At 44.7% G+C, this 14447-nt stretch overlaps 1 protein-coding gene across 2 annotated transcripts in view; it reads left to right on the top strand.

Annotated features, from left to right (window-relative positions):
- LOC122932000 (stimulated by retinoic acid gene 6 protein-like) overlaps positions 1-14447 on the top strand; it is a 110007-nt gene that overhangs the window by 33174 nt on the left and 62386 nt on the right. For both annotated transcript variants that reach the window (XR_006388265.1, XM_044286140.1), the window contains exons 6-7: positions 1368-1413; positions 13585-13713. Coding sequence is in view for 1 of the 2 variants with exons in the window: in XM_044286140.1 (XP_044142075.1) it covers positions 1368-1413; positions 13585-13713 (175 nt within the window). In the remaining variant the exon portion in view is untranslated. The remainder of the gene's footprint in view (positions 1-1367; positions 1414-13584; positions 13714-14447) is intronic.

Below are 14447 nucleotides of genomic sequence, written 5' to 3'. Positions count from 1 at the left end.
ACGACCAGGTAGCGTTTCTGCAGTGCCCTTTTCCTTGAATTTGCGAATGATGCTTCCTATGGTGTCTCTTGGTATGTTTAACATCTTTGCAATCTTCTTATAGCCATTGCCCTTCCTGTGAAGAGAAATCACCTCTTCTCTTGTCTTCCTGGACCATTCTCTTGACTTCACCATGTTTGTTAACACACCAGTAAATGTCTAGAAGGAGCTGAGTATCACAGTCCTTTTTAAATCTGCCTAATTGGTGCTTATTATGCTTGATTGCTGCTCCTTGACATCCACAGGTGTTTTCAATACCTGATTGAAAACACTTGAATGAACCTCTGTTCTTAAGAGTGGTAGTCTTTAAGGGGTTGAATAATTGTGTCAATGAAGAAATCACAAAAAAAAATTTTAATACTGCATTACAAAAACAATTGATGTCATTTTAGTTGCATTTGGTTCTTTAAAAAGTCCTTGTAAGATTTCATTCTGAACACAATTACAAATGTACACTAAATTCCCTAAAACCCTTTACAGCATTGGGGGTTGAATAATTTTGAACACAACTGTATATATAATAAGCAGCAGAGGGGGCACAGAGGCACTTCAAAACTCATAGAGGAGGCAGCTTATTCACACATGCAGGAGGTGGCTTGTTTATATAGCCAGGGGCAGGAGGTAGCATTAAAGCAGGTGGAGGCAAATGAACACAGAAGACAAGACAGTCAAACCTTCTAAACCCAGTAGAGTGGAGGCAGGAGATGACCCATTCATGGAGGCAGGAAGCAACGCCAAGGCAGGCGGAGACAGATAGGGACGGACGAAACAGACAGCAGAACCTTCCGCTCCCGTCAATGATGGCGTAGAGGAGACGAGGGAAAACAAGCCGGAACCCACACACTTCCAAGTTTCAAAGGGGGGGCACCTCCGCTGAACACAAATAGCAGGGTGGCACCTCGAGTATCCAAAGTGGCTCCACTACAGGCGGACGCCAAGGTTCAACATAGCAAGGTAGGAGGAGAGAGAAAGGGCGCGACCTAGCTCCTTCCTACATCATCACGTCATGACTTAGAAAGAGAAAAAATTTAAATGTATCAATTGCGTTTTACTGAATATTTTCCCACAAAACTAAATATCAATCTGCTCAGCTCCTCCTGATCTATAACATGCTGCCTACAGACTGCACTGCATTTCGTGATGACAGACCTTCTTTAAAATAGAAATTGAACAATGGGATTTGCAATCTTATTCATATAATTTCCTTAGTATTCTCACAATAAGAAATCAATATTATACACAGAACTTCTCCATATAACTGCCTAAAAAAGTGACTTCGTAATTGCTGATTTTTGTACTGATTTTATCTTTATTTATTTATCTTTTAGGTTTATAGTAACAATGATTGATATTGCATTGTGCCCACATGGAAATGTAAGTCCTGAAAACAGTTTTAACAATCACCACAGTACTGATCTAAACTCAGATAGCATGATTTCACAATTTTTATTAACCACTCTGTAACATCCTTATGGCCTATAACTGCTACAACCGTTAAAAGCAAATTTGATCATAGTCCAGAGAGCCACGCTACTGCTCTAATGGCCCAGATCCAGGCCATATAACCCCTAACATGCTGTGGGCAATAGCGCCTGTGGCACGTAAGCGGTTACAGAAGAAACTGACTCCCTCTGTCTCCCATCAGCACCTGCAAATGAGATTGCAGCATGCCTATGTCAGTGCAGGCAGGCCAGGGCCTAGTGAAGGCACCATGCCTGCCTCTAGTGTGTCCCAGCAGGCTGCCCCCAGTAAATATTATTCCCTTACGTCCTACCAGCAGCACAGATGGGGTTAACTGCCCCCCGTGGACTGGTAGGACCGGCGGAATTTTTAATGAGCCCAAAGATTAAACCAATAAAAGAACTCCAGCTCCCTTAAAGGGAGGGGTTCATCCCCCAGCCCACCGTGTTTTTTTCTGTCCTTTGGACAGGTGGACTGGCGGTCTTCTCCCTGGTTTATTTTCTTTTTTAGATATACAGGGGTTTGGGACGTATCGTGCTGACCATGAGTCTCCTTTAGTCCCTCTTTTACCTTCTGGCATGCGCTTATATTTGCGCTCTTGCAGCATGGTTTTTCCATGCTCGTAGGTCCTCCCTCCGTCATCTCCCCTGCGATAGCCGGCAGCGCTCCCTGTTTGCCTGGGCGCCGCCATGACCGGAAGTGACGCGAGGCGTCACTTCCGGTTTCCTCGAGCGTCAGCCGGCCGGGGTTTTTTCTTTCCGGCCGTTTTTTTCTTGCGCAGGGGGGAACAGGCGGTTATGTGGGGACATTCCTTATAGGCTTAGGCCTTTTCTTCCCCCTTTTTCTCCAAGGGGACATTTGTTGTATAGCTGTCCTTAGGGGGAGGTTTTAGCCTGGACTTTACCACTCCCCTGGGCGGAGCTACTCTATTTAAGCTCCCTGATTCCCTCAGTCGGTCTCTGGTTGCGCTGCTTTAACAGCTAGCTCCAGAGTCTCCGGTTATTTGTGAGACATTGCCTTTAGACCGGTCTTTTTTTGCTTCAGCTATCTTTGTTCTCTCCTCTGGTTCGTGCTTAAATTCTGGAGGGTTTTTTTCTTATTCCATTTATGATGCTTAAATTCCTCTCCCTTTTGTTCCCTTTTAGCTATGGCCTCTCCCAGAGAGTCCGATCAGCCTCGGAAATCAGCCACCAAGAGGAGACACCTGGCTTGCTATGACTGCAATACGCCTCTTGAGGACAGCTGCCCATTTTCTAGGTGCAACAGCTGTTGTTCCGCCACTGCTACCGAGCCTTCCATGCAGGATATGTACCAGTGGGCTAAGACTTACTTCGACAACTCCATTAAAGGGGTCGTAAGTCTCCTTAACGAGAGACTACCTGTTCCCTCCCAAACACCTATGGAGGTGCCCGCCCCCACCGATAGGCCTATGCCCCTTTCTGTGGGGTCATCTTCCTCGGATGAGGAAGAAGCGACTTCTGGTTTCTTCCCGCCGGAAAAGACCCAGAAGCTTCTAAGGTCCATCAGGTCGGGGGACCATGATGTTGACGTAGGGGAGTCTTCCGATCCCGCCTGCCGGACCCAGCGGGTCTTTAAGGCAGATGAGACCCTTCTCTCCGTGATGCGCACGGAGTGGAAAAAGCCAGAAAAAGGCCCAGTCCTTACCAGGAAGTTTAAGCTAATGTTTCCTATGGCTATACCCTTAGTGGAATCATGGGGTTCCATTCCTAAGGTGGACATGGCGATTGCCAAGTTGTCCAGGCGCACTCTGGTCCCTGCAGACGATGGGTCTAGCCTGCAGGACCCTCTAGATAGGAGGGCAGAGTGCACCCTCAGAAGAGGTTACTCAGCGGCCGCAGCCTCGGCCTCGACTTCTATTGCTGCCACAGAGGTCTCCTCCTTCCTCAGAACCAAGCTGAACCAGATTCAGACGGATGTTGACCAGAGTGTCTCTCGGGACGATATTCTCGCTGCCTTTAAGTCCGTCAACTTAGCAATGGATTTTCTCTGTGACACAGCCCAACTCCAATTAAAATTGGCGGCCAAGACTATGGCTTTAGTGTCTGCCGCCAGGAGACCTCTGTGGCTCAAACCTTGGAATGCGGACAATGCGTCCAAATATAACCTTTGTGGGCTCCCCTTTGAACCGAGCTGTCTTTTCGGTTCTGAGCTAGACACCATCATGGAGGGTCTATCAGACAAAAAGGGGAAGAGCCTTCCCCAACAGCCCTTTCGAGGCAGGGGAAGACAAGCCCGCGGAGGCCGACCAGGTCAGCAGGGATGTAAGGATTGGGGGGGGGCCGCCTAGAAAATTTTCTAGGCGTTCCCGCAAACCCAGGGAGGCAAAGCCCTCCTGACTATGGGCCTCTCAGAGGCTCTTGGATAAACCCTGCTGTCCCTGCCGTTACGCCTCTCGATTATCCCGTACCCCTCCCCCACCTCCCTGTGGGGGGGGGTCTTCTCTTCTTCAGTCACGTGTGGGCCCAGGAAATCCGAGACCCCTGGGTCCAAAATATAGTAACCGTCGGCTATCTAATAGACCTTATTTCTCCCCCCCCCCAGGAAGATTCATTGCCACACGCAGTTTTTTGCCAACCAGGCAAAGGGTCTTGGAAGCCTATATCCAAGACTACCTTTCCAAGGGAGCCCTGGAGGAGGTACCGGCAGGGGAGAAGGGTCTAGGGATTTATTCTTCAGTATTCCTGGTACCCAAAAAGACGGGAGATCTTCGGATGATTATAGATTTGAGATTTCTCAATCGTTTCATAAAGAGGACCAGGTTCCGCATGGAAACCATAAGGTCAGTCAGCCTCCTCCTCAACCCTGGGGATGTGATGGCTACTCTGGACCTCAAAGACGCTTACCTCCACATCCCGATCCATCCTTCCTCCCGGAAGTTTCTCAGGATCGCGGTCCAGATATCAGGAGTGTGCAAACATTTCCAGTTTGCCGCCCTTCCCTTCGGAATCTCGTCTGCCCCCCTGATCTTCACCAAGGTGGTAGTATCGGTAGTGGCAGCATTGAGACTCCAAGGTCTGACCATTGTCCCTTACCTGGACGACTGGCTTCTTCTAGCCCCTTCAGTCCCTCTACTTTCCCACCAACTTCATGTTGCAATTTCCTTTCTGCTCCGCCTAGGCTGGGTGGTCAACTGGTCGAAGTCGAACGTGAGCCCTTCGACTTCTATCCATTATCTGGGATTCATAGTCGACTCTTTGGAGATGTCCCTCCAGTTGACACCAGAAAGAAGAATGCGGATTCAGGACCTAGCAAGGTTCCTTTATGTACCACGACGAGTCTCCATACGGACCCTCATGAAGATGGTGGGGCTCATGTCAGCGGCTGCGGATGCAGTCCCTTGGGCTTTATGGCACCTCCGACCCCTTCAATCTGAGGTCTTAAGCAAGTGGAACGGCAGCCCCAGGGGGCTAGATTCCCTGTGCTCCCTATCCAATCAATCCCGGAATTCCCTCAGATGGTGGTTTCACCTACCAGAAGGGAAGTCTATGACCCAACCAGCTTGGCTCATATTGACCACAGACGCGTCCCTTGTAGGCTGGGGCGCTCATCTAGACGGGTCCCCAGTTCGGGGGTCCTGGTCTCCTCAGGAGCGGCATCTTTCTTCAAACCTCCGCGAGATGCGTGCTATCCGGCTAGCCCTCCTTCACTTCGCCCCTCAGATTCGGGGCAAAGCAGTGAAAGTCCAGTCAGACAACATGACTGCCGTGCTTTATATAAACAAGCAGGGAGGCACAAGATCCGTACCCCTTCTTTTAGAGATTGGGGTAATTCTTCGGTGGGCAGAGCTGAACCTATCCCATCTATCCGCCACTCACATCAGAGGCTCCCTCAATGTCATCGCGGACCGCCTAAGTCGCGGCCTACCAACCATGGAATGGTCATTACATCCGGAGATCTTCAAACAATTAGTCCTCAGGTGGGGGATGCCAGAGGTAAATCTCATGGCAACCAAGTTCAACGCCAAGGTACAGAGGTTCTGTTCCCTTTACAGGGAGGACAACCCCCTGGCGATAGATGCTCTGACAATACCGTGGAGGTTCAGGCTGGCGTACATCTTCCCTCCTTTTTCCATGATCCCGAGGGTATTGATGAAAATCCGTCAGGATCAGGCCTCGGTAATAGCCATCATACCGTTTTGGCCCAGGAGATCCTGGTTTACCCAGCTCATTCAGATGAGTCGGGGACAATATTGGAGACTCCCCCCGGAGCAGACCCTGGTGTCGTGGGACACGCATCTCTGCCCAGATCTGCACAGATTCAACCTGACAGCCTGGAGGTTGACCAGTCCCTTCCCAGAGTGGAAGGGCTCTCTGAGTCGGTCCTGAGAACATTATCGCATTCCAGAGCAGAGTCTACCAGAAAGGCCTACTCTCGGATTATGAGGATCTTCACCTCTTGGTGTAGCTCCAACCAGGTGTCGTTTGCAGATCCGCCCCTCGCAGCGATCCTACAGTTCCTTCAGGATGGGATAGACAGAGGTCTCTCCCCTTCTACCCTGAAGGTCCAAGTTTTTGCCATCTCGGCCTGTCTTAACAGACCATATTCTCGGGACCCGCTCATCAAGCGCTTCCTTAAAGGAGCGGAAAAATTGAAGCCTACAATACTGAGACCCGTTCCTCAATGGGATTTGTCAGTTGTTCTTAAGGGGCTAGCATCTCCCCCCTTTGAACCCTTGGAGGAGGCAAGTTTTAAACTTTTAACTCTTAAGATGGTTTTTCTTCTGGCCATAACCTCGGCCAAAAGAGTTTCGGAGCTTCAAGCTTTCTCCGCATCATACCCTTATACCATGTTTCTACAAGATAGGGTCCTTCTGAAATTTCTACCTTACTTTAGACCTAAGGTTTCTACCTTTCAAAATATTAATCAGGTAGTCTCTCTACCTGTATTGCTCTCTGCCTCCTCCTCTGATGCTTCAGTCCGACATCCACTGGACATAGCTAGATGCCTTCAGATCTATGTGGATAGATCTAAAGAGTTCAGGATGGATGAGAATCTCTTTATCCTGTTCGCCGGTAAGTCAAAAGGCCGTAAAGCGTCTAAAACGACTATTAGTCGCTGGATTAAGGAAGCCATTAGGGAAGCCTTTTTTTCCCAAGCCTTAGATCCTCCGGAGTTTGTGAGGGCCCATTCTACAAGGGCCGTAGCTACCTCTGTTGCGGAGAGAAATCTTCTCCCCCTAGAGTTGATCTGTAAGGCAGCTTCTTGGAGCTCTGAGTCTACCTTCATCTCCCATTATAGGATCGATGCTAGGATATCGGAGTTCTCGGCCTTTGGGCAGACAGTCCTTACTTCTGCCGAGCATGAGGACCCTCCCTAGGGGATTCTTCTTGCTATCTCCCCATCTGTGCTGCTGGTAGGACGTAAGGGAATCGTTAATTTCTAACGATAATTTGTTTTCCCTTAGTCCTAACAGCAGCACACAAATTTCCCGCCCTAAAAGTACTTTTTTCTTGTAACATACACGGTGGGCTGGGGGATGAACCCCTCCCTTTAAGGGAGCTGGAGTTCTTTTATTGGTTTAATCTTTGGGCTCATTAAAAATTCCGCCGGTCCTACCAGTCCACGGGGGGCAGTTAACCCCATCTGTGCTGCTGTTAGGACTAAGGGAAAACAAATTATCGTTAGAGAATATAATATATATAGAATGAGGGGGCACTCACAAGAGGAAACCACTGATGGATGATTCAATAGTAATTTAATATTCTAAAAACAAACCCCTAAGATACATATAAAACATACATCAAAAAATATACCTATATATATGTGATATACAGCAATAAAGCAATTCATAAAACAATTCCCACTGGTGGTTAATAGTATATGGCAGCCTATTCAGTGCCGTGCATATAAGTTCATAGCACAAACTTCTTACGAATAATGTCCCAATTTCAGTTGTGGTATATTGTCACCTTCACAGAGCTATATGCACAATTTGAAAGCCCTTTCAAATTGTGCATATAGCTCTGTGAAGGTGACAATATACCACAACTGAAATTGGGACATTATTCGTAAGAAGTTTGTGCTATGAACTTATATGCACGGCACTGAATAGGCTGCCATATACTATTAACCACCAGTGGGAATTGTTTTATGAATTGCTTTATTGCTGTATATCACATATATATAGGTATATTTTTTGATGTATGTTTTATATGTATCTTAGGGGTTTGTTTTTAGAATATTAAATTACTATTGAATCATCCATCAGTGGTTTCCTCTTGTGAGTGCCCCCTCATTCTATATATATTATATTCTCTTTTGTGGATCCTGAGGGTAGGACCAGAGGGTGAGCACCTATCCATACGTAATAGGGGTGAGCCGCTGTACTCTATTTAAATTATCGTTAGAAATTAACGATTATAGCACTGACATTAAAATATATTGCACTACAGGAATAGTGCAAAGTATTTTAGAAGCCCCTTGTAGGACTATTATATGTCTAAAAAAAAAGTAAAAAAAAATAGCAAAAATAAAATCTCCTCCACATATTTGGTATAGCCGCATCCATAACAGCCTGAACTATGTAATTATCATTTACTTAGTTCTTTTTACTTAGTCGCCACCCAAAAAATTGAATAAAAAGCGACCAAAAAAGTGTTATGTATCTAAAATTGATACTAATTAAAACTACAAGTCGTCTCGCAAAAATCAAGCCTTGTAGAAAGAAAAATGAAATAGTCATGGGTCTTGGTATCTGGTGATGCAAAAACATTATTTTCTTTTAAAAAAAGGGGTGTTTTATTAGGCAAAAGTAGTAAAGTCTAAAAAAAAACACTATATGTATCTGGTTTCACTGTAATCATAATGACCCAGAGAAAAAAATTGTGTTATTTATGCAGAAATATGAACACCGCAAAATTTATAACGTTAAAACTCAGTGCTGTTTTTTCCCATCTGCCTGCCAGAAAGTGTTAATAAAATAGTAATTTATGTATATCCCAAAATGGCGCCATTAAAAACTACAACTTGTCAAGCATAAAAAAACAAGCCTTCATATATCTATATATGGGGAAGTAAATTTAAAAGTTATAGCTCTTGGAAGGCGACAATAAATAATGGAAAAAAAGTCATTAAGGAGTTAAAATGAATACATTATTTATTGGTCAAGAAAAAGTCCGCAAATGCTGTTTTCGATTCATCTTACCTGCCAAAAACAGAATAAAATGTTATAAAAATGGTACCAATACTTGGTACACACTGGACTTGGCCAAACATGTATTTTTTTTCCAATAGAGGGGGAGGAAAAACTTAGACACTTCTGACGCTGGAAGATAGTAGATTGGGACTTTGAAATTTAAAGTGCCCAATACTTTTTACCCATGACATCATCTGTCAGGAGCTCCCCATGCACATTAGGTTGTCAGCCTGTCCTGCTGAAAACAGTGAGTTCGACCAACAATACACTAGAGTGTATGGAGGTGTTTACAGATGGAAGTGCTCATTGACCGTAACAGTTGTTTAAACTGACCACAGTACACCAATCTTTCTGGAAACGTTCTTCCAACTACCACATAAAAATTTCAGATGATGATGGTCTGTCATCGGTCTTATAAATAAATATTTGTTGTTGTTTCGGTTGCAATCTTCCATTGTCATTAACTGTTAGAGTGGGTACCTTTAGGAGTTCAGATATCTAGAGTCAGTCTGATGAGGGAGATGTGAAATCAGTCCATGGAATCCAGATGTTAGTGCCCTTTTTTTCTTACACTGGCCGAGGACTGGGGCAATTATTGGGAACGAACATTCCTACGAACACTTGTTCCTGATAACTGGTCTGTGTATTGGTGCCATGGATACACAACAAACAAATCCGTGTTTGTCTGGTGATTGTATCTTTTATGTGGACGCAGTTTACACAGGGCAATGTGCTGTCGACAAATAAGGAAACTGTATGTGGCCATCACAATTAGGGATGAGCAAATCGACTTCAGTTGAAACATTCAAAGTCGATTCGCATAAAACTTAGTTCTAATACTGTACGGAGCAGGAGCTCCATACAGTACTAGAATGTATTGGCTCCTATGAGCCGAAGTTATTACTTCATGAAGTCTCGCGAGACTTCACATAATAACTTCATAAATCAATTTCTACAGTAAAAAACATTTGTCGAACTCGGGTTCGGTTCCAAGTGGTAACTTGGAACAGAACCCGAGTTCACAAAATGTTTTATTTTACAGTAGAAATTCATTTATAACGTTATTATGCGAAGTCTCGCGAGACTTCGCGAAGTAATAACTTCGGCTCATAGGAGCCAATACATTCTAGTACTGCTCCGTACAGTATTAGAACGAAGTTTTATCCCTAATCACAATCATTGCTGCATATGTAGCTACAACGAACTTCCTCATTCCCGATCATTTTCCACTCTGTTGGACCATGTAAAAGGGCCCTTATATTTAGTCTTTGAGTCTCATTTACTTAAAAGGAACCTGTCATCAGATTGTGCCTATGCAGCAAATAGCACTTCGCTGCTCGGCACATTACACAGTTTTCACATTTCGTTTTCTTAAAACTAACCTTGCTAAAAAATAAAGTTAGTATTTTGTCCTAAACTGACGTCACTGTGGGACGAGGAGTCACCAGGGCATATAACTGGAATTGCCAAATCACAGAGTCACCACTGCAGGCCTGCCCACCTCACTTGAACACTGTGCCTCCTCCTCGTTCACATTGCTCAAAAATGTGTTACTTTTGTATGCCAAAAATCAGCGTAGAGCTTTAGTGCATGTGCTCCCCTATGTCAATGAAAACGTTTAGCTGTTTTTCTTTTCCATTTCGGCAGTACTATGCCATTGAAAATTAAATAAAAATACTGTCCTTCTGTAGCAGTCAATAAAAATGATTAAACCTCTTCAGGAGACAAGCAACCTATTGTCAGTTTACTGCTGCTGTGAGAAGATGTTACCTAGAAATACTTTTTTTAATAGTAGGTGTAAAATTACGCTGAAAGTATGACAGCTCTATTGTCCTCTTGATATGGATGGATAACACTGCCCACAGAAGAGCACTGCAGGAACACTCACCTTGTTTCCTCTGTGGTTTGTCCCCACCAGCATCCTCCTGTTCCCGCCTGGCAGGCACAACCAATGGGGCTTCACAGCTCTGTCCATTCCACACAGGCCTACTGGTCTGCCTCTCTCCACCCTGCGGCCTGGTTGTTCCCCTGCAGCATAGTCCAGATCCCATTAGAGGGGGAGAGAGGAGGGGGCACTTAAATAATGCCCTTAGGGGTAGCCCCAAGTCAAATCTGTTCTGCTTTGTAACAACTGTATTGATTAGGCTTTAGTTCAGTTAGAACATGACACAATACACAAAGGCTGAGTTAACACTTCATCAGCTATTGTGAGCCAAAAACAGGTGCGGGTCGAAAACACAGAACAGGAGGGAATCTTTCCCTTATACCTGATCTCTGAGGAGACTTCACTCCTGGTTTTGGCTCACAATAACTGATGGAAATAACTGACCAAATAACTGAAGTGTGAACTCAGCCTTTGTGTAACGAGTGATGTTCTAACTTTTCCACATTCCCTCTCTGACTGTAGAGAATGGTTTATGTGAGAAAGTCATACAAGGCTGTCTGCCATGCCAAAAGTCCAAAAAAAGGAGGAAGTTAAGAGCCAGGGCCGGAAGTAGAACACATGGAGTGACTTCAAAAATGATATCCAGAAAACCATCCACCCTCTTTATAAAATAAAATTACATAGAATATTCACATATAGGTTGTTAAATGTTATAAAAAAAAGTTTTATGGTGGTGTCCCTTTAATGAAGACGACCAGGAAACAATGGCAGCAGTACAATAAATAAAATAAATACACCTTCTTCAGCCATATGAGCACGTGTGTCTGCAGCGGGGGGTACATATCACCCCATTCTGCAGACAGGCTCATATGGCTGAAGAAGGTCTATTTCTTGACCAAAACGTTCTATATAAGATATGAGAACCGCTTGAGAATTCATGTTTAATATGTTTGGACCTTATTGTATTTAATGTATGAATAAAGCAGCATATAAAAGAGTACTTTGAACTTGGCATTGCCCTCCACTGGCACCACTTGCATATACAGTCCATCGGAGTGCACGTGACACTACTTAATTTATGCATCTGTATAGCGCCACCTGCTGTTGCTTTTCCTCATCTATCGTACATGCTCAATTGCATCCTTCAACTGCCACACGCCATATCTTCTGTTAGTAGCTGTGACAGTTACAGACCCCCACTTCACACAGGGACACACCCTGTGAGCTGCCAGCTTGAAATAAATTTTGCTGAGAAATTGGAGCAATGAATGGGGAGATCTCTAGATCCATGTGAGGTACAGGGCTGGTTCTAGCTTTTTTAGAGAGCTATGTACGATATGATGTCTGATTTTTATTTTTTACATTAATCATGGGATAACCCCTTTAAGATATGGCTTTTTAAATAAATTTACATAGCAGATAATTTACTTTTTTCATTGCATGAATGCAGTCCTCATAAATGACTTTGCCTAGCTTTTACTGACTTTGCTTGATCACTATTTTTACATTCCTAGATTATTATACTGTATACTATTTGTAGTGTTTCCATGCTCCAATTTGTTTTTGCCAAGAACATACCTATCTTCTAATATATAAACCTGAGTGTATGTATGTCCGCTAAAGGAATCCGCACCGTCACATTTACAATCACAAAATTTGGCACACATGTACATCAGGTGTCCGGGAAGGTTTTAGACCGGGTCTCAGCTCACTAGCACATACCGTTCCTGAGATATTCCCAAAAAAATGCATTAGCCAATAGAAGCCTGGTCACATGACCCTTATCAGCCAATAGAAGCTCGCAAGCCATTAGTCTCCACATACACACAGTTTTACACCAGGTTTCCATAACAACACAGCCATTTTTCTTCACTGCTGTAGGTCAGCTTTAAAAGGGGGAGGGCGCTGTGGAGGGAGCGGAGTGCTGTGGAGGTCACAGTTACGGGAGCAGGTAGGGTGGCCATTCGGACCACCCTCAAAAGGTGGACTTAAAAACCCCACCCCCAGGCCCACTAAGCCAAGCCCCCTCCCACTCCGCAGCTGACAGAGATTGAAAAAATGAAGGTAAAAATCAACTTCTGTCAGCTGCAGGGGTGGGAGGGAGAGTGACCTTCTCCCTGCAGCTCACGCTCAGACAGCACAATGCTGCTGTCTGAGAGTGAGCTGTTCAAAAGCACATCCCTGTGTCCATTCAGGCCATGTGCCGGACGGAGGACAGGGAGTCTGAAAGCCGGACTGTTCGGTCTAAAACCGGACCTCTGGCCACCCTAGGGGCAGGCTGCTGTGGAGGTCACAATTAAGGGGACGGTCCGCTATGGAGGTCAGTGTTAAGGGGCAGATTGCTGTAGAGGCCACTGTTAAGGGGACGGGGTGTTTTGGAAATCACTGTTAAGGAGATGGGGTACTGTGGAGGTAACTAATAAAGGGGTGAGCTGCTGTGGAGGTCGCTGTTAAGGGGGCGTGATGCTGTGGAGGTCACTGTTAAAGGGGCGGGCTGCTGTGGAGGTCACTGTTAAGGGGGTGGGATGCTGTGGAGGTCACTGTTAAAGGGGCGAGAGCTGTGGAGGTCTCTGTTAAGGGGGCAAGGAATGGTGGAGGTCACAGTTAAGGGGACGTTCCGCTATGGAGGTCAGTGTTAAGGGGCGGGGTGCTGCAAAGGTCACTGTTAAGGGGCTGGAGTGTTGTGGAGGTCACATTTTAAGGGAACGGAGCTCTGTGTAGGTCACTGTTAAGCGGGCGGGTTATTGTGAAAATCACTGTTAACGAGACTGGGTACTGTGACGGTCACTAATAAAGAGGCGGCCGCTGTGGAGGTCAATGTTAAAGGGGCGGGGTACTGTGGATGTCACTGTTATAGTGGATACTGTCAACATTACATGAAAGTCAGGTCCTTCTGCTAGTTACATATATACATGTTTTTGTGGGTATGGTGCAAACTCCATATGTATCAGTGTTATGTAGTGCTATATGCTATTCAAAACTATATAAGTATCTCATAATAACTATGATTGAGTTTTCATGTACTGTATATCATTTTTTACAGGTCATTGGATTTTTTGAAAAAGTTATTTTTGAATGGCCATCACTTTTGTGTTTAGTCTTTCTGATGGGGCGTTTTGTTCATATATTTATCAAATATATCAGAATTTACTTGGGAGCAGACATTCGAATTGTAAGTATGAACTGACTCTTAAAAGCGATTCCACCAATTCTTTAAAGGGGTTGTCCAACAAAAAATTTTGAACAGTTTTCAAACCAACATCTGGATCTGAATACTTTTGTAATTGCATGCAATTAAAAATTTTGTATAGCCACTGAGTTAAGCTTCATTCATACGCCAGTGTTTTGGTCAGTGATTTCCATCAGTAATTGTGAGCCAAAACTATGATTGGAGCCTCCACAGACATAAGATATGAGGGAAAGATCTGCACCTGTTCTGTGTTTAGAGCCGCACCTGGTTTTGGCTCACAGTCTCTGATGGAAATCACTGACCAAACACTGACATGTGAATGAGGCATTATTCACTGAAATGTATCTGTATAGTGCTGCCTGCTCTTTTTTCTTTTTCTTATTTTCTCGTCCTGCTCACTGAGAAGGCCGCACATGCTCAGTTACATTTTTCAACTGCCTCTTGAGCTGTGATAGGGAGACCATGGACACACACCCTTATCTACAGCAGAAAAGACACTCCCCCTGAGCTGCCAGCTTGATATAAATCTAGCAGAGCAATGAATGGGGAGATCTCTGGATCCATGTGAGGTACAGGGCTGGTTCTAGCTTTGTTAGAAAGAGATTGTCATGTACTATATGATGTCTGATTTTCATTTATTACATTAGTCATGGAATAACCCCTTTAACTTCACAGATTACGTAATAATAAGCATTTTAAGAAGTAGCAAATTATAT

Source organism: Bufo gargarizans, chromosome 1 (assembly GCF_014858855.1).
Source record: "Bufo gargarizans isolate SCDJY-AF-19 chromosome 1, ASM1485885v1, whole genome shotgun sequence".
NCBI classification, from domain to species: domain Eukaryota; kingdom Metazoa; phylum Chordata; class Amphibia; order Anura; family Bufonidae; genus Bufo; species Bufo gargarizans.
The sequence above is the reverse complement of the archived record's forward strand: the minus strand, read 5'-3'. Positions and strand labels throughout refer to the sequence as shown.